Source organism: Rhinopithecus roxellana, unplaced genomic scaffold (genome assembly GCF_007565055.1).
Source record: "Rhinopithecus roxellana isolate Shanxi Qingling unplaced genomic scaffold, ASM756505v1 contig5878, whole genome shotgun sequence".
NCBI lineage: Eukaryota > Metazoa > Chordata > Mammalia > Primates > Cercopithecidae > Rhinopithecus > Rhinopithecus roxellana.
The window spans coordinates 96,303-116,764 of NW_022144380.1; the positions used below are offsets into that span (position 1 = coordinate 96,303).

Consider the following 20,462-nt stretch of genomic DNA (forward strand, 5'->3'; position numbering starts at 1 on the left):
GTCTAAGACACAAAGTCCATGTGAAGGGCGGGAGAGGATCCCACAGAACAAAGAAGCGATTGCGTGTTGTGCAACGGAGCTTGGAGCGTATGCCATAGGCATGAGCACATTTTATTTCTTTTTAAAATTTATTATTATAATTATTTTTTTGTAGAGGTGGGGTCTTGCTATGTTGCCCAGGTGGGTTTCAAACTCCTGGGCTCAAGCACTCTGTCCACCTTGGCCTCTCAAAGTACTGGGATTATAGGCATGAGCCACCTTGCTTGATCTGGTATTTCTTGAGTATCTACTTTGCAGAAAACAACCTGGAAAGTAACATGGTTCCTAGATATATGCAGCTTTCTGTCTAGTGGAAAATCTCACAGCACCTCACGCATTTTCCTTTCCAAACGTTTTAGCTGAATGTCCCTTCCATATACAAGTCATGCGCTTACCACTTTAAAAACTTACATACCTACGAGTCCAGTGGCATAGCCTTTCTCTTTCAATATTTTTGCAAAAGTTGTCTCATTTGTTGGAAGACCTCCAGATGCTCCAGTCCATTGAAGAACACGGTAACCAATGCTGGAAACCATCCCTTTGAGCAATTATTAAGAAAAAGAACTACTGTTACACATTTTTTTTTCTGTTTGTTATTTATTATTTATTTAAAAATAGAACGCTTGGTAAAAATCTCTCTTACTTAAAATTAAATTGAAGATGGACTTCCTATATGACTTTGCCTAGTGGATTGCATTTTTGGCAGCAAAGTAAATGATTAATTTGTTGAAAACGTTAGTGAGATGATGGACTTTCCTGTTATGTGCAGGTTATAAGCAATATAATTCAGTGAAAAAGGAATAAAAACTTACAATTTTTTTTGTGTGTGTTAATTAATTTATTTAGAGATGAGGTCTTGTTCTGTCGTCCAGGTTGGAATGCAGTGGTGTAATCAATGCCCACTGCAGTCTCGACCACCTGGGCTCAAACGATCCTCCCACTTCAATTACCCGAGTAGCTGGGACTACAGGTGCGCACCACCACACCTGGCTAATTTTAAAATTTTTTGCAGAGACAGGGTCTCACTCTGTCACCCAGACTTGAGTGCAGTGGCATGACTATAGATCACTGCAGCCTTGAACTCCTGGGCTCAACTGATCCTCCCACCTCAGTCTGTCAAGCAGCTGGGACTATAGGGGCACACCACCATGCCTAGCTAATATTTTCAAATTTTTTGTAGAGATGGGGGTCTCACCATGTTGCCCAGGCTGGTCTTGAACTCCTAGACTCAAGTAAATCCTCCCACTTCAGCCTCCTAAAGTGTTGGGATTAGAGTCATGAGCCATTGTGCCTGACCTAAAAATGATTTTATAATTTCATCAAACTCTTGATATAATCCAAAGGTTCTCAAACTTGTCTGCCCATTGGAATAGTGTGGGGAGCTTCAAAATATTCTGACGCCTGGTTATGACCCCAGGGGTGCTAATTTTTATCAGTCTTGGGTGGAACTTGGGCTTTCGGATGGTAGGAATATCCTCTGGATGATTCTAACGTACTGACAAGGTTGGTAGCCACTGATAAAATTTTATTCTGCTCTCCAGACATTCCAAATCTTTACCCAAGGGTTTGTTTGTTTGTTTTGAGACGGCGTCTTGCTCTGTCACCCAGGCTGGAGTGCAGTGGCGTGATCTCGGCTCACTGCAACCTCCACCTCCCGGATTCAAGCAATTATCCTGCCTCAGCCTCCCAAGTAGCTGTGACTACAGGAACTCATCATCAAGCCCAGCTAATTTTTGTATTTTTAGTAGAGACGAGGTTTCCCCATGTTGGCCAGGTTGCTCTTGAACTCCTGACCTCAAGTGATCCACCTGCCTCGGCCTCCCAAAGTGCTGGGATTATAGGCATGAGCCACCACACCCAGCCTCTACCCAAGTGTTTTAAAATGTAGGTGTTACGTATTATTATTATTATTATTAAAGTTTTATCATTATTTAGCTATGGCAAGGCCAACAGATCAGGAGATGACGGTCATTGGAGAGATAGTTTATTACTCACAGTTCAAGAGGAGGCAGGGGTGAGCCATGCTGTGTGATTCTATGGGGAAGCTTCAGGGTTGGTCAGGAGGCAGAGGGAGTGAGGGGAAAGCATGGAAAAAGCCTTTTTTATTTATCGTTTTTCTTTTTTGGAAAGTAATTGGCAAGGTAAGGTAAGTCGGCTTAAGACTGGCCAGTTTGTACAATTTCCGTGGGCTTTCATCTGCAGGGGCTGTCCCTAGAAAGCTGGTACCTGATTCTGGGGGATTAGGGCAAAGAGAGAGTGGCCCCATATATGAAAACCTCATAAAGGTGATGGTTAGGGGTGTGGGCTCTGGATTGATTGGTTTATCTATGAAAGGTGCACTCCCAAGTGACTTGTTTGCTGTCTCTAAGAACTGGCTAGCCCTGGGAGGGCCAGTCCTGCCAAGGTCAGCAAAGCCCTAAGATGTCAAAGCATCAGAATATAAAAGCTGCCTGGGCACGGTGGCTCACGCCTGTAATCCCAGCACTCTGGGAGGTCAAGGAGGGGGGATCTTTTGAACCCGGCATTTCAAGATCAGCATGGGCAAGATAGAGAGAGCCCCCCCCCGCCCCAGAAATCTCTATTTAAATTAAAAAAAAAAAAACTAATAAAAAAACCAAAATGTAAAAACTAAAAACTGTGATTAATACACCAGGCTGCACCCTAGTGCAGTTGTAAGCGAGACTAACCTGATCGAACAGGGTATCTGCCCGTGAGGAAGGCAGCTCTGCTTGGGGTGCACAAAGATGCGGCAGAGATGTGTTGGGTCAGCCTCACGCCGTCCTCTGCAAGGCGGTCAATATTTGGAGTCCTATGGAGGGACAAATTAACAGCTTTACTTGTTAAAACTAGGATTCTCATAAGCACAGCTACATGCTACTTGATAGAAGGTCTGCTGGTCATCGTAGAGCGCTTCAAGATGTTCTTAGGAATGACCCAAACGTAATGTCAAAGATTTCTAATGTTTTCTGAACCTTCAAGGAAACATCAGCTCATTTAAATAGAAGTGGGTGGCTGGACGTGGTGGCTCATGCCTGTAATCCCAGCACTTCGGAAGGCCAAGGCAGGAGGATTGTTTGGGGCCAGGAGTTCAGGACCAGCCGGGCCAACATGGCGAGACCCTGTCTCTACAAGAAAAACCTACAAAAATAGAAAAATTAGCCAGGAATGGTGGCCCATGTCTGTAGAACCAGCTACTTGGGAGACTGAGGAAGGAGGATTGTTTGAGCTCAGGAGTTCGAGGCTGCAGTGAGCTGTGATTGCACAGTGTACTTCAGCCTGGGTGACAGAGAGACAACTTGTCTCTGAAATAAATAAATGAATGAGTAGATAGAGTGACTAAGCTTCCACAAGGCACTATGGGTACTGAGAGAGCAACCTCAGAGGGAATGCAGAACTGAGAGCCCAGGGCACCTTCTCTGGGACTCACAGAGTTCATGAGAAGGTTTGACTTCATGGACGCCAACACACTGTAAGTGCTACATGAGGGTGGAAGGCTGGAATTCAGACAGGAGGATGGACTAGCTCTAGCTCATGACAGATGGACACACCATATTTTGGCATTAAGAGGGTGTGGACCCTCCTAATGAAAAGCAGAGCTTTTCAGCAGGGGAGGATTGAAATCCCATGTGAGTGCTGGGCTTGGCTAGCTGGATAGGGCTGGGAGTGAGATGGAGATCAATGTTGGTCTTCCGCTTACAGGCAGCGACACTGATTTCTTCTGCATGTTTGTTTATTTGTTTGTATTTTGAGACTGAGTCTCACTCTGTTGCCCAGGCTGGAGGGCAGTGGCACTATTTGAGGCTCACTACAACCTCCCCCTCCTGGGTTCACGTGATTCTCCTGCCTCAGCCTCCCAAGTAGCTGGGATTACAGGTGCCTGCCACCACTCCCAGCTAATTTTTGTGTTTTTAGTAGAGACGGGGGTTTCACCATGTTGGCCAGGCCGGTCTTGAACTCCTGACCTCCAAGTGATCAGCCTGCCTTCGCCTCCCAAAGTGCTGGGATTACAGGCATGATCCACCATGGTCAGCCTGTTTGTTTTTTGAAACAGGGTCTCACTCTGCTGCCCAGAGCGCAGTGGTCTGATCACAGCTCACTGCAACCTCAAACTCCTGGGCTCAAGTGATCCTCCCACACCTCACCCTCTTGAATAGCTAGGATTACAGGTGCATCCACCATGTCTGGCTAATTTTTTTTTAATTAAAAAAATTAAAATGTGCTGGGAGTGGTGACTCACGCCTGTAATCCCAGCACTTTGGGAGGCTGAGGCAGGCGGATCACGAGGTCAGGAGATCGAGACCATCCTGGCTAACACGGTGAAACCACGTCTCTACTAAAAATACAAAAAAATTAGCGGCGCATGGTGGTGGGCACCTGTAGTCCCAGCTACTCGGGAGGCTGAGGCAGGAGAATGGCGTGAACCCGGGAGATGGAGCTGGCAGTGAGCCAAGATCGTGCCACTACACTCCAGCCTGGGTGACAGAGCGAGACTCCGTCTCAAAAAAAAAAAAAAAAAAAAAAAATTAATGTTTATATTTTGTAGAGGTAGGATTTCACTGTTTCCCAGGCTGGTCTTGAACTCCTGGCCTTCAGTGATCCTCCTGCCTCAGCCTCCCAAACGGCTGGGATTACAGTCATGCCCGGCTGATAGCATTTCTAAAGTATTGTCCATTATGTACTGGGTGGATAAAAATCGTATTTAAAAAATGAAACGAGGACGGGCACAGTGGCTCACACCTGTAGTCCCAGCACTTTGGGAGGCTGAAGCGGGTGGATCACTTGAGGCCAGGAGTTCAAGACCAGCCTGGCCAATATGGCAAAACCCTGTCTCTACTGAAAATACAAAAATTATCCAGGCATGGTGGCGGGTGCCTGTAATCCTAGCTACTCTGGAGAGTGAGGCAGGAGAATCACTGGAATCCTGGAGGTGGAGGGTGTAGTGAGCCGAGATTGCGCCACTGCACTCCAGCCTGGGCAACACAGTGAGACTCTGTCAAAAAAAAGAAAAGAAAAGAAATGAGGCCAGGTATGGTGGCTTACATCTGCAATACCAGCACTTTGGGAGGCTGAGGCGTGTGGATCACTTGAGCCCAGAAGTTGGAGACCAGCCTGGGCAACATGGCAAAACTCCATCTCCATAGGAAATTTAAAAATTACCCAAGCATGGTGGTGGGCACCTGCAGTCCCAGAACTACTCGGGAGGCTGAGGCAGGAGGATCACTTGAACCTGGGAGGTCGAGGCTGCAGTGAGCTGTGATTGTACCAGTGCAATCCAGCCTGGACCACAGAGCAAGACTTTATCTCAGAGAAAAATAAATAAATAAATAGAAATAAAAATGAAATGAGCAGTCATGTGTAGGATGGATTGAGGTAGTGCTGGCGTGGGAAGAAAGTAACATTAGGGAGTGTTAGAAAACGCAGAAGTGCAGAGCTCCTGAAGTGTGAACTGCCAAGATCAAGGGTTATATGCATTTTCAGTGGCTTCTCTTTCTTCTACTGTCTGCACTGGGGGCACCAGGTGAGTAATTCTCTGTCCCTTGCCTCATGGTGTTGTTGCCATAGCAGCCAATGTCCCCGATGCCGAGGTCGTCTGCCATCAGAAGAAGGATGTTCGGTCGGGAGGTGGAAATGTTGCTGGAAGCTGATGGCGCCAAAGCTAGCAGCACAGCGAGCATCCCGGCCAGCCAGCTCCTGAAACACAACCTGACAGAGACTGCATCACGCTTCTGGCCATCTCGCTTGCAGAACTTGTGTATGGGGGAAGTTGGCATCACTATTTTAAGAGGTATTGATATTATCATCACATTTCAGAATAGCTTTGAGGACATCTCTTAGGCATTTGATTGTTTTTCTCTGGTTACAATTAACTGATACTGTTGATGACTTTATTTGACCTTTAAGTGTTTTTTTTGGATGCTCTAAAGTCTATTGTTTCAAACTCATGATTAACAGAAAGCCTTGGTGGGGTGCAGTGGCTCACTCCTGTAAGCTCAGTATCTTGTGAGGCCGCAGCGGGTGGATTGCTTTAGCACAGGAGTTCAAGACCAGCCTGCGCAACATGGTGAAAACTCATCTGTACAAGAAATACAAAACTTAGCTGGGCGTGGTGGCATGTGCCTCTAGTCCCAACTACTGCAAAGGCTGAGGTGGGAGGATTGCTTGAGCCTGGGAGGTTGAGGCTCCGGGGAGCTGAGATCGCAGCACCGCAGGGCAACAGAGCAAAGCTGTCTCAAAACTACAGCAACAGCAACCACGAAAAGCAGAAACAGACAGAAAGCCTGCCTTAGTCATGGTTTCTTGGACGGATCGGGTCCCCAGAACAGCTATTGTCCCTTCTCCGTTGCCTCTTCTTTATTGCTCTTCCTTAAGGAAATTGTGTTGAATATAGGGAATGGGGGCTGGGGTTAGGGGTTGGACCACCCAGCAGAGCAAGGAAGAGACACAAGCTTGGGGCAAGGTGAGACCAGAGTGAGCTGCTACTTCTGAGTCTGTGAAAACCCTCTGTGTATCGTAGCACGCAGATGAAAATACCCAGGACTGACTTCTTTAGCCCACTGGTATCTGATGAGAAGAGGGTTTGGAGGTGAAGGAGGTTCTAGCCTGGAGGAGAAAGCCCTGGTAGTTGCGTATCCTGAGGGAGCATTTCCACAGGGCTTGGTGACATACAGCCTGTCACTATCATTGCTGCCTCTTTCATCGATGCCACCCTGGGAATGTATGTGGACAGCAGGGCCATAGTGTCCCAGTCCCCAGTGGGATGCAGTAAAGATGTAATCTGAGTCTCCAAGAAGGTTTGCAGTAGGGGAAACCCTGATTTTCCCTGGAAAACCAGACACCTGGCCGATGGTAGAGGTTGATGCCCACCTGATTTGCAAAGAATTAAATACAATTCCCTCTGAGGCTGCCTGGGACAACATCAAATTAAGGGAGCATGGAGCACATCTTTTTTTTTTTTTTTTTTTTTTTTTTAGGTCTCTGCAGCAGTTTATTCTCTGAAATTCCATGTTTTCAAAATGGACATCCAAGAAACAAACAGACTGTACACTCAGGTTCAGGATTGCATGGTGAAACCTGAATTATGCTGTCGCATGCACTCGTTTGCTTCCAAAACTATCCACTTAGAATGTAACTTTCTAAAGTTATATTTATCCCATAGTTTTGCTTATATATGAAATTATTATGAAACCAACACATGTTCATTGTAAACATTTTAGAAACCACTGAAAAGTATAAAGAAAAGTAATTTGATCCTTCAATCACGGGTCTCATGCTTCATTCTCCAGATGCAGGATCAGTCACTATCAGTGCATTCGGAGAAAGCACCATCAAGAGATCCAGAAGTGGTCAGGCAGGGTGGCTCATGCCCATTATCCAAGCACGTTGGGAGGCCAAGGCGGTAGCATCACCCGAGCCCAGGTGTTCAAGACCAGCTTGGGCAACATGGTGAGACCCTGTCTCTATATAAGAAAGGAAAAAAAAATAAGAAGAAAAGGAAAGAAGGAAGGAAGGAGAGACAGAAAGAAAGAAAGAAAGAAAGAAAGAAAGAAAGAAAGAAAGAAAGAAAGAAAGAAAGGGAGAGAAAGAAAAGACTACTAATGAGTGCATATAATTGTATCTTACCAAGAATGGTGCAGATGTAGCATGTTGTCTCTATCTCTACTTCCTGTAAGACATAAAGATGTCCACAATCACATTGACAGCAGAAATTGAACCGATTATAAATAAAACAGTAATTAGAAAGGGGAATTTTGATTCCCGTTCATGATATCAATAGCAAAAATATCTTAAAACAATGACCAAAATGTCATAAAGGAATACTCTTCCTGAGTGAAAAGGCTTCGAAAATGTTTAATACTATGTTAAGAATGTAAAGCATGTTTCAATACACAGCCAGATGGAGTCTTCAGAGAAAGAGGGAGAAAGTGGTCATAGGGTCTCCATCCCCTTTACCAGCTTTCATAGCCCATGAGTGATGTGGTCAGGGCAGAAGATCGCAAAGTGAGGAGAGAATCCCAGTGTCCGGAAGCAGCTTCTTTTGTCTTCTGCTTCCTGAGCCCAGGGCCAGGGTGATTCCTAATGTCCAGAAACGCAGAGAGATTCCTGATTTGGAAGGGGGAAGCGGGGAAAGATCAAAGCTTGGATGATACACAAAAGAATCTGAGTAGAGGGTATGAAGATCAGAAATACAATGAGAGGCTGGGCGTGGTGGCTCATGCCTGTAATCCCAGCACTTTGGGAGGCGGCAGTGGGAGGATTGCTTGAGCCCAGGAGGTGCAGACTTGAAAACAGAACTGGGAGTGTCAGTGTGAAGGAAAAAGGCCTAGACGACTCTGCAGGCACTGAGTGCTGCATGAAGGAGAGACGCATTCGCCTTCTTTGCTAGGGGCAGGTGCTGCAGGAAGACGGGGCGACCATTGCCCACACTTGGAAATGTTCTGTCCACGGAGGGAAATGGGCGACCCCAAAGCACAGAAGGGCGGCCCCTCAGTCTCTCCAAAAAGTGAGGGAGAGCCCAGGGTGGAGAGCCCAGGGTGGGGAGCCCAGGGTGGAGAGCAGGAAAGGAATGAGATGGAAGATAACAATTAGAGTTGCAGGCAGCAAGGGGTCCCCTTCAGGGTACTGCAGTGGTCTCACCCCGTGTGGTTTGTGCATGGGACTGAGGACAAAGCTTGGATTTTTCTTTTTATCTTGCCCGAATTCCTATCTAAGGGGTCTGGAGAGTCGTGCCCTACAAACCATAAATTCTCATCAGAAGGGTTTCATTTAACTATATATCGTGACTTACTTTCCAATCTGACTCTGGCATAACATGGGACAGATAAGAAAATCAAAACATTTTACCCAAAAACATGTTTCTTTGCCATATCTTGGAACGGCCCTGTAAAGTTGTCCTTTGTGGGGAAAAATTTGCATCTGTAAAGATGTAAATAATTTCTATCCACATAGAGATTCACATCTTTTTCTTCCAGACCTTTCCAATCCTGAAAAGATTAACAAGACTCTAGCACCTTTTAAAGGTCTGAATAGTGTCATCTAGTGTCTCTAAGGGCAGCCACTACAAGACTCCAGAAGAACCTTGGTCTCCACAATCTTTTATCTTAACCTGAACATTTCTTTCCTAGGGATCCCAGGTTTGTTTGTTTGTTTTTTTTCTTTTTTGAGACGGAGTCTCGCTCTGTTGCCCAGGCTGGAGTGCAATGGCGCTATCTTGGCTCACTGCAAGCTCCGCCTCCCGGGTTCAAGTGATTCTCCTGCCTCAGCCTCCTAGTCTCCCAGGTCTTTAGACGAACTCAACCAATTGTCAACCAGGAAATGTTTAAATCTGTGTATAAGCTAGAAGTCCCCTGGCTTTGACTTGTTCCACCTTTCTGGACCAAACCACTGTATTTCTTAAATGTATTTGATTGCTGTCTCATGCCTCCCTAAAATGTATAAAACCAAGCTGCACCCCGATCACCTTGGGCACATGTTCTCAGGACGCCCTGAGGACAGTGTCATGGGTCATGATCATTCCTATTTGGCTCAGAATAAATATCTTCAAATATTCTACAGAGTTCGCTTCTTTTCGTTGAGTGGATGTGGGCATGCCTAAAAGATAAAGAGACAGGAGCATGCAGATGTGTTGGGTTTCTGCCTCTGAGTAACCAGGGGAGTGACCTGGCCACTTTTAGAAGGGCCGAGCGGCCAGTGAGTGAGGACACACTGGAGCCAGCAGGCACTGAGAGCCTAGAAGTGGCCGTGGTGGCTGTCCCGGTGAAACCTGACCAAGGATAGACACAGCTGGTGTGGGAGCGGGGAGGGCAGAGAGGAGGGGTGGGCAAGGTCCGCAGGGCTGCAAAACCCCAGGGTGTGAGTGGGAGAGAAGCCATTGGTTGAGGGATTTCCCCTCATGGCCTTTTAGGGGATGCTGGGAGGGGTGTTTGCTCCTTGCAGGATTCAGGGACAAAACCAGTCTTCTGAGAAAGACAATGAGCTTTGTGAAAGGAAAATAAATCTCGAGGCTCGCAAGTCACTAAGCTAAAGGTAAAAGTCAAGCTGGGAACTGCCTAAGGCCTCTGCCTCCCATTCTAGTCAAAGTCACCCCTCTGCTCCCTGAGATGACGTGTATCTGATCGCCTCCTTTGGAAAGGCTCATCAGAAACTCAAAAGAAGGCAACTGTTCCTCTCTCACCCTGTCTGTGACCCGGAAGCTCCCTCCCTGCTGACAGTCCTCCTGCCTTTGCTTCAAGTTGTCCCGCCTTTCCAGACCGAACCAGTGTGCTTCTTACATTATTGATAGATGTCTAACACTGAATTGCTACATCTCCAGTAATTTTCTGTCTGTTGAAGAGAAAAAGACCTCAGATATCATTTGTGCTTTGTTTGGAGCACAGAAGGAAGGGATAAGGTGTACGCCCTGCTCGTGAGGTTTGTTTGTTTGTTAGTTTGTTTTACCCTAGAGAGCACACACAATTCTTATATTCGAAAAGCAATAGCAAAAGACACAATTACTTTTCACCAACCTAATAGCACCTCCACCGGGAAAGAGATTGATTTAAAATTGTACATGGAGAGAAAACCAAAATGAGCATTTTAACACCCTCAGCTTTGCTTTCTGACCTACAATGCCACACTGCCGATGGTCAGAAAACTGAATAAAAGCAAAATACTGTGCAAATGTAATGGGAAAACTCCAAACCACCACAAAATAGGGGAAGATGGTTTGCAGCAATCCTGCCCAGCAGTGGTTTATCACTGGGTGTGGAGATTTAGTTAAAGTGTTCTTTTTCTAATTTTTCTTTTCCTCTTTTTTTTTTTTTTTTTTTTTGAGATAGGGTCTTGCTGTCTTACCTAGGCTGGAGAGCAGTGGTGCGATCATAGTTCACTGCAGCCTCAAATTCTTGGGCTCAAGCGATCCTCCCACCTCAGCCTCCCAAGTAGCTGAAACTACAGGCACATGCCACTATGCCTGGTTATTGATTTTTTTTTTTTTTTTAAAGTAGAGGCGGGATTTCCTCTTTTGCACAGGCTGGTCTCAAACTCCTGGGCTCAAGCCATCCACCCCCTTCGACCTCCCAAAGTGCTGGGATTACAGATTTTAGCCACCGTGCTTGACCTAATTTTTCTTTCTCCCGCAATGTTATGTATTTATAAGTAAAAAGATGAAATTTTTTCTTGGAGAAAAACGTTAAATAAATAAAGAGATGGTGATAAAAGCCTTGAATGAGTTTAATTTTAGAAGCTGTGACATTGAGGTGACCCAGAGCCTGGGGCCTGCCCAAGGCCTCTCCTGCAGATGAGAAAACAAATCCCCCTTCTCCAGGGCAGAGCTACATTCCTAGGCCTGTAAGTCACTGGTACGTTTCTGCTTTATAAAAACAAACTGGGCAATTATTCAGAGACAGAAAAGGGAACGGGGAGCTCTTTGTTCACCACACTACCTCATGCCTGGGGCTGGAGTCCCATTCCAGCACAAACGAACCTTCACAGGACTCACCTCTGCTCCTGGGTTCCCGCCTGAACCCCCGATCAAGAAGAGGAAGGTTCTCTTCCAAAGGAAGCAAGCGTGAAGGCAGAGAGCACACCCACAAGGCTTTGAGCTGGGAATGATTGACTTCGAGTTTGTTTTTCCCATGTCAGAGGATCAGAGAGAGTCAGGACAGACAGAGCGAGCACACACTCCCCCCACATCGCAGCATGGGGGAGTCTCAAAGCCACGCCCACGTCTACCAATCCAGTGGTCAGTTTCCTTAGGTTTTTATTTTGTTTTATTTTTCGTAGAGACAGGGTTTCGCTATGTGGCCCAGGCTGGTCTCAAAGTCCTGAGCCCAAGTGATCTGTCCTCTTTGGCCTCCTGAAGTGCTGGGATTACAGGCGTGAGCCACCACGCTCTGCCAGTATCCTTAGGTTTTTAAGTGACTGCCTATGCTGTTACACAGGGTACTTGCTATAATATGATCATATCCAGCCTGGCATGGTGGCTCATGCCTGTAATCCCAGCGCTTTGGGAGGACGAGGCAGGAAGATTGCTTGAGGCCAGGAGTTTCAGAGCAGCCTGGGCAGCAAAGTGAGATGCTGTCTCTTCAAAAATAAAAAAAATTAGGCTGGGCATTGTGGCTCATGCCTGTAATCCTAGCACTTGGGAAGGTTGAGGCAGGAGGATCGCTTGAGCCCAGGACTTCGAGACCAGCCCGGGCATCATAGCAAGACCCTGTCTCTACAAATAATAAAACAATTAGCCAGGCACGGTGGCATGTGTCTCTAGTCCCAGCTACTCAGGAGGCTGAGGTGGAAAGATTGATCCTGGGAGGTTGAAGCTGCAGTGTCACTCCAGCCTGAGTGACAGAGCAAGACCCGGCCTCAAAAAAAAATTGTTTTTAAAGAAGTTATTTGTTTAGTGGTAAATGAAGTAAATAAGAAATAAAGATAAGATAAAAGAGAAAAATATTTTTTAAGTAAACAGACAAACAAACAAACAAGGAAGTAAAAAGACCAGGCACAGTGGCTCATGCCTGTAATCCCAGCACTTTGGGAGGATGAGGTGGGCCGATCACTTGAGCCCAAGAGCTCGAGACCAGCCTGGCCAACATGGTGAAACCCTGTCTCTACTGAAAATACAAAAATTAGCCAGGCATGGGGTTGCACGCCTGTAATCCGAGCTACTCGGGAGGCTGAGGCAAGAGAATTGCTTGAACCCGGGAGTTGGAGGTTGCAGTGAGGTGAGATCGCAGCATTGCCCTCCAGCCTGGGCAACGGAGAGAGACTCTCTCAAAAATAATAATAATAATGATAATAATAATAATAATAATAAACAAGATAAAAAGAAAAAAAAGCAAAAAAAAAAAGTGAAAAAAGGATTATTTTCAAGCAATGCTTGATTTTAAAACCGAAAAGATGGGCTGGGCGCGGTGGCTCACGCCTGTAATCCCAGCACTTTGAGAGGCCGAGGCAGGCAGATCACCTGAGGTCAGGAGTTTGAGACTAGCCTGGCCAACATGGAAAAACCCCATCTCTACTAAAAATACAAAAATTAGCTGGGTGTGGTGGTGCGCACCTGTAATCCCAGCTACTTGGGAGGCTGAATAGGAGAATTGAACCCAGGAGGTGGAGGTTGCAGTGAGCTGAGATTGTGCCACTGCACTCCAGCCTGGGCGACAGAGTGAGACTCCGTCTCAAAAAAGAAAAGACAAGACAAGAGAAGATCAAGGGGGCAGGAAGCAGTTTCTGAGGCACTGCATGATCATTGGGGGGAAGTTACTCTATGGAATGGAACTGTTCACAATGGTCCCTATTATTCAACCATCCTTGACCTACAAGGACAGGGTTTCATAGAGTTCCACCTGCTGTCTCTTCACAACTTCATATGCAGCCACATGCTGGGTCTGTGAAGAGTCACACAGCCTACCTGATCTCACTTCCTCCTTATGTGGGTGTGGAAACCACCCTGCTTCTGGGATGAGCTGAAACGCTGGCACACTCCGGCCTGACTCATTTTTACAAGTAAACGGTTTTGATGGCATGTCTCCAAATCTTAAGTCATTTCCTCGTAGGGGGCCTAAAGGAATATTTTCATCTATATTTTAATTTATATATTCATATCTATTACATATAATATAGTATAACTTTTGTATATCATACATAGTATAAATGTATCACATAAAATGTGTAAATAAGGCTGGGCGTGGTGGCTCACGCCTATAATCCCAGCACTTCGGGAGGCGGAGGTGGGAGGATTGCTTGAGCCCAGGAGTTCAAGATCAGTCTGAGCAACAAAGTGAGAGCCCATCTCTAGAAAAAAACCCAATAATAATAATAAAATAAAATGTATAAATATAATATATAATAAAGCATAATTTTTCTTTATTAAAATATGCATTTTTTCTTTATAAAAATAATATATACTTTAAAATATATATGTACATCTATGTATAGATACATAAAATATGTACATGTATGTACACATATACATAAAAATACATGTTATAAAATGTACATATAAATATAAACATAAAACATAAGTAAACATGTAGATATAGACATCTACATACATGTTTATATATTCACATGTCTTTATATATGTACATGCATATAATGTATATATGTACATTGATGTATATATGACATACTTATATGTATACATAACATATATACATATAAAGTATGTACATCTATACATTAATATATGTATATTTTTTAATAAAAATGTTTATATGTGTATGTATAGTACATATATACATATAAAACAAGTACATATATACATATAACATACATATGTATATGATTTTTCAAGGAAAAAGCATATTAAGGGCTGCTTCTGACTTGCCTGGGGAACATGGTTGTGTTTGTTTTATCTGGCTGGTTATATTGGTGTCTAAATATAGGACCCTCAATCATGGTTGAACAGTCGTATGACGTACGGTTATATATCAAGTCTGTGGCCTACCTCTCAAGTGATGTATTTATGTATTTAGCGACACAATAAAAGCAGATTTTTCTTTTCCAAAGAACTCTGCACTTTAACCCTTAGAATGTTAAACATTTTGGTCCGGATTTAGTTTTTACTACTGAATAAGATTTTCTATTGTTTCATTCTAAAGATACAAGATACCTTTAGAAAGAGACAAGAGGCTGGGCGCGGTGGCTCACACCTGTAATCTCAGCTGGCACACTCTGGCCTTTGGGAGGCCGAGATGGGAAGATCACTGGAGGCCAGGAGTTTGAGACCAGCATGGACAACATGGCAAGATCCTGTCTCAATTTAAAATAAAACAAAATAATAAAATATAGAATACAATAAAATATAATACAATACAATACAAATAAAGACAAAAGAAAAAGACGAGGAAACGCCCATGCCAGACTGACAATGTAGCCTTTGATTCTCTTCCAGGGAGAAGGAATCACAACCCTCCTCTCCCGCCCTGATCTCCAGCCCCAGGCTGCGAGTCTGTGTTCAGCGTTGTGCCTGGGCCCTGTTCCCAAACCCAGTTTCGCTTTTCACCTCCAGTATCTCCTCAATGTTCAGTGCACGTGCCTTCAGCATCGCTAAGGTAAGAATCTAGTGTGGATGCCATGTCTCCCATTTGGTATATCTTCCCTTGTTGCTTTTCCTTATGCATTCCGTTTAGAAATCTCCCATGTAAAATCTGTACTTGATATTTTCACTGATTATTATCATTATTATTTTGAAAGGAAATTACTTTTAAAACATGGACAGGGACTTGTTTGAAAAGACGCAGTTTGGCACAAAAGAACACGCCCTGGAGCGTCTCTGCACGTGCAAAAGCCGGCCTGTGAGAAGAAGCCCGAGGAAGACCAGTTACCTGAAATGCAGTTGTGTCAGGGCGACACCGGCTGGATTTAGCAGGGAGGCTGCTCCTTGGAAGAAACGTCTTCTGCTTGCCAAAACCGACACGCACAGGCTGTCTCGGCAGCACGGAACGGCTGGCCCACGCATGTGCGTAGCTGATTCACTCTGAAAAGCGAAAACAGGAATTCCGCAGAAACCAAGTTAGGTTGTCCCAGGAACAGACCAGGCAAGTCCCCGAGGAATGTACTGCTGGCTCTTTCAGGCGTCCACAAAAGACCTTCTGTTCTCTTTGCAGAACCTCACTCTCAGGGAAACAGCCCAGACGTCTGGTGCTGAACACGGAGTTTTTCAATGGCAGGAAGGTGGAATCCCTTCTGGCTTTTGATGTAGACAGAGTGCATTTTCCAAAATGGAAAAGTGGTTCTCTTGAAATTCATCTTGAATAATCACTCCATAGCCCTTACATTTCATGCCTTTTTCTTTCCTTTTGCTATTTGCCTCAAACATAAAAAGAAGACAGAAAACGATTCAGGTTACAGTTGCAACTCTGACTGTGCGTACATAGCCGCAACTATTACCATATGTATATAGCTGCTTACCCATGTGACTCTGTCACTATCACTTCTGTTTAGCTCTGTGCACCAGTGTGTTTTCTCATCTATTTGCCAGGGAGTGCATTTCTTTTTTCATATTGAGGCAGAGCATACATTGCAGGCAACGTTAGATGTAAAATGAATCACTTCAAGGACTTTTTTCCAAATAAGAGCTGTCTGCACACTTCTACGTCTTGACTCACAAAAATATTCATCCTAATGCATTTATAGTCTCTATAGCCTGAACATTGCAGAGTTTTGATTTGCGACTCCCGCTTGCCAAATAAGCCCTCTTGTAAATCTGTAGCTGCATACAGTCTTTATGAGTTTAACACATCAGAAAGAACAAAGCACAGGCTCGATGGGCTTAAGAACACCTACCACTCTAGGCCAAGTCTACTAGATTATGTTGCTCTTGAGGGAAGGCTGTCAACACTCATACAGTTATTTTTTGCACAAGTTGAACATCAAGGAGATAAAACCAGGATCCAAATTGGAACTCCCAGGTTGCCTGACCTTCAGCCTGACTTTCTGTGTTCTGGGATGAGGCATGGTTACGCCACTACCCTACTATTGACATTTGAGGAGGATGATTCTTTATTGTAGGGGCCGTCCTGTAGAATGTTGAAAAACATCCCGGGGCTCCACTCCCTAGAAGCAGGTAGTGACCACCACCTTCCCCCCAGTTGTGACAACCAGAAATATCTCCAGTCATGGCACAATGTCTCCCGGGGTGCAGAATCACTCGGGTTGAAAACACTGGTGTTAAGGACGTACTTTGCAGATGACTGGAGAACACTTAATTACAATCATGCTGGGTAAGCAATTTCAATTTCTTTCTCATACTCCCATGTCCTTCAGAGCTGGTAGCAGAATCAAGTTCCACACCTGAATCTCTTAGCACGAACGTTCTACACCAGTACTTCCCAGCTGCATTTACAACGCGAGCATTCCAAAAGAAATACTCTCTTAGCATCAAGTAAACTCATTTATTCTTTTTTTGTTTTTTTTGAGACGGGCTCACTCTGTTACCCAGCCTGCAGTGCAGTGGCACAATCACTGTCACTGCAGCCCTGACCTCCTGACTCAAACGATCCTCCCACCTCAGCCTCCTGAGTAGCTGGGACCACAAGCACACGCCACCACATGTGGATAGCTTTTTTTTGTTTTTTTGTGAAAATGGGGTCTTGCTATGTTGCCCCCTCTAATCACTAACTCCTGGCCTCAAGCAGTCCTCCTGCTTCAGCCTCCCAGAATGCTGGGATTACAGGTATGAGCCACTGTACCCAGCCTGACAATACATATTCTTTAGCAAAGTTCAGATCCCTACCATAATCCTAACCTTGTCTTCTGCATGCAGCTTTCATCTCTGAACAAGGTGGATATTCACTTTCCCTTGACTCCAAGTTTAACTACAAAGTAAATTGATCTCATTGTTATCTTGGGCACCATTGCTAGAATAAGCAAAACAAATACAACAAGACAACAGCAACAACGTAGCCTGTGAGGTTAGAAGCAAGATGGAATCAGTCATGTTTGATTTCTCTCATCATTTATAATTCTGTAAAGGTGGTTTCATCCATCTTTCCCAAACAACCACTTCGTCTTCCACTCTAGCTACAATGTATTTATCCTGGGCTATAGTTTAAAGTGTCACTGTAAAGGGTGACCTAAGGAGCCACACCTTTTGGGCAGAATTCCTTCTCTACCTGGCCACCATTTTCCATATTCCTTGCACAGGTAATACTTGAAAATATTCAGACATAACTTAAAATTTTCATATGGGTTGCATACAAGAAGACAATCTTGAAATCCGTGTTTCTAAAGTAGTTGCTTCAGCTTTGACATTATGAAGAAAAAGAAATGCCCATGAGGGTAAAATGGATGGTTTTTCCACGTGAGAAAATGTCTTATATACGGTGATGTATTTTTAAGAAAATCTATGAAAAGCTGTTTTTATCTCAACTATCATCATCTACTTTGAACAGAACCTGACTTAAGAAAAAGTTGGCTGGGTGCAGTGGCTCGTGCCTGTAATCTTAGAACTTTGAGAGGCTGATGTGAGAAGATTGCTTGAGCCTAGGAGTTCAAAATCAATCTTGGAACATAGTGAGTCCTGGTCTCTAATAATTTTTCTTTTTTTAATAAAAATGTTGCTCTTACTATTTTATGTCATAAGTATCAAATCTTTTCTAATCTCTTTGGACTCCTAATCTCTCATCCATTCTGAAGATGTGCATGTCGGCATGCATCTAATTTTATTTTATTTTATTTTATTTATTTATTTTTTTGAGATGGAGTCTCGCTCTGTCGCCCATGCTGGAGTGCAGTGGCGCGATCTCTGCTCACTGCAAGCTCCGCCTCCCAGGTTCACGCCATTCTCCTACCTCAGCCTCCGAGTAGCTGGGACTACAGGCGCCCGCCACCACGCCCGGCTAATTTTTTGTATTTTTAGTAGAGACGGGGTTTCACCATGTTAGCCAGGATGGTCTCGATCTCCTGACCTCATGATCCACCCGCCTCGGCCTCCCAAAGTGCTGGGATTACAGGCATGAGCCACTGCGCCCGGCCTGCATCTAATTTTAAATAGCAATACGTTTCTTATGTTGCACATATATTGCATGCCCTAAATCAAGAGAAGTCGGTGGAGAGGTGCAAAAATACCACTGGATAGAAGGGATAAGTTCTAGTATTTGATAGTACAGTCGGGAAATTATAGTGAACAATGATTTGTCCAGCCTATGACACAGTGAGACCCTGTCTCAAAAATTAAAATGAAAACAAAACAAAATAATGATTTGTTTTATGTTTTAAAATAGCTAGAAAATAATTGTAATGCTCCAAACACCAAGAAAGTATGAATGTTTGAGGTGATGGATACCCCAGATTCCCTGACTGGATCATGACACATTGTATGCATGTTTCAAAAGATTACGTATATCCCCAAAATGTGTACACAGCCAGGCATGGTGGTGCCCACCTGTAGCCCCGGCTACCATGGGGCTGAGGCAGGAGGATCGCTTAAGACTAAAAGGTTGAGGCTGCAGTGAGCTATGATTGTGCCACTGCACTTTAGCCTGGGCAAAAGAGTGAGGCCCTTTCTCATGAAAAAAAATGTGCAATGATGATATATTAATTTTAAAAAATGAGATGGGATTTTTCCCTTGACCCCCTTCATGGGCAGGAACTGGAGTGGCTCATTTCACTCAGCCTGCAGTCCACGGATGACTAAGTGTTAACAGCCCAGCAAAGGGTCAGGGTCACAGCCTTCTGCACCCGCCCTTTTTGACACCTGAGTTCTTGTTTGGCATCCAGGTGCTCACAGGAATGGATGAAGGGTAGTGTATGCAGAGGATTTTACTGGGCGATGGATGTGGCTCTCAGATGGATGTGAATTAGAATGGGAATTGGAAAGGGGATGGTGTGGGAAGAAGGTGATCTTTCTCTGAAGCCCAGTCATCTCTGGCGGGGCTCCCATCTGAAGCTGCACCATCTGAAGTTAGCTTCTATTTGTAGTCTCCGACACTCAGCCACTTGTATACCTGACGCTAAGCAGCTTGCATCCCTGACTGCTTGCATCAGCTGCTTGTGTTGCTCTGCCAGCAGAAGTCTGGTTTTCACGGGCGCAGGATAGGGGTCAGGGTAGGCCAAAAGGGCAATCATTTGAATTGAAAAGTGGGTTCAGCTGTTTTCACTTAGGACCAAGTGTTCAGGCTCGAGGGCGGAGTTTAGCCAGGAGCCCAGGTGTTCTATATTATTTCCCCCCTCTGGAGAGGCACATCTGACTGCCCTTAGAAAATAGATGACGACCAGTCTTAGCTACTTCCTGCTGAAAGAGGGTGCTGTTTGGGGAAAACAGCAGTCAGATTCCTCGCAGAGGTCTACCAATGGGTCCCCAGCAAAGGTGAGTCATCATCTGAGGCTCTGGCTGCCTGCCCATTTGGAGTCTTGATGGCCTCTAGGTGAAAGAAGAAATAAGCTTTACAAGGTTAAGTAGGCATGGGTCAAACATGTGTATTATACAAAGAAAGAATCTAGTGCCGAACATCTCAGAAACAAGAAGTAAAACTTGCTAACAGCATTGTACCCCAAGCTGCCTCACCCTGGTGAAAGAAAGTAAACCTCGTATGGGTGCAGTTAAACTTTATGAGACAATAAGTGCTCTTGCCACATCTGTAGGAGTTAACAGGTGAACCTTAGGAATTCTGAGGTTTATGGGCGTGCACGGTGGGCAATAAAGCTTCTGCCTCTTTCTTGTGTTTAAAAGACCAAGGTGGTCGTTCTCAGGATGTCCTCTAAAGTACTATCTGGTCCCAGGGTCTGTTTCTGAGTATAAACGGGAGGTGGAAAAGTGTGTTGGTTGCCCAGTCTGAAAGGGAATTAGGCATCCCTCAATTACCTTTCTTCTTTCAGTGAAAACTTGGGGTATGAGGCAGAGAGGAAGTGGGCATCCCACTTTCCTCTTTTATCTTTTCATCCCCAAGTCCCAGCAACCTTGACAGGTGCCACCCATGGGTGCCAATGTGGCTTGCACCCATGAA

At 44.8% G+C, this 20,462-nt stretch overlaps 1 protein-coding gene across 2 annotated transcripts in view; it reads right to left on the reverse strand.

Annotated features, from left to right (window-relative positions):
• ARSL (arylsulfatase L) overlaps positions 1-15,437 on the reverse strand; it is a 32,472-nt gene extending 17,035 nt beyond the window's left edge. The window contains exons 1-5 of one of the 2 annotated variants that reach the window (XM_030926584.1): positions 15,342-15,437; positions 7,660-7,702; positions 5,581-5,742; positions 2,727-2,848; positions 455-577 (exon numbers count right to left, since the gene is read on the reverse strand). In XM_030926584.1, coding sequence (XP_030782444.1) covers positions 455-577; positions 2,727-2,848; positions 5,581-5,742; positions 7,660-7,682 — 430 coding nt within the window. In that variant the 5' untranslated portion in view covers positions 7,683-7,702; positions 15,342-15,437. Of the gene's footprint in view, positions 1-454; positions 578-2,726; positions 2,849-5,580; positions 5,743-7,659; positions 7,703-11,515; positions 11,628-15,341 lie in introns of those variants that run through there. The other variant, XM_010383491.2, reaches the window with a different exon arrangement.
• Positions 15,438-20,462: the final 5,025 nt, after the last annotated feature.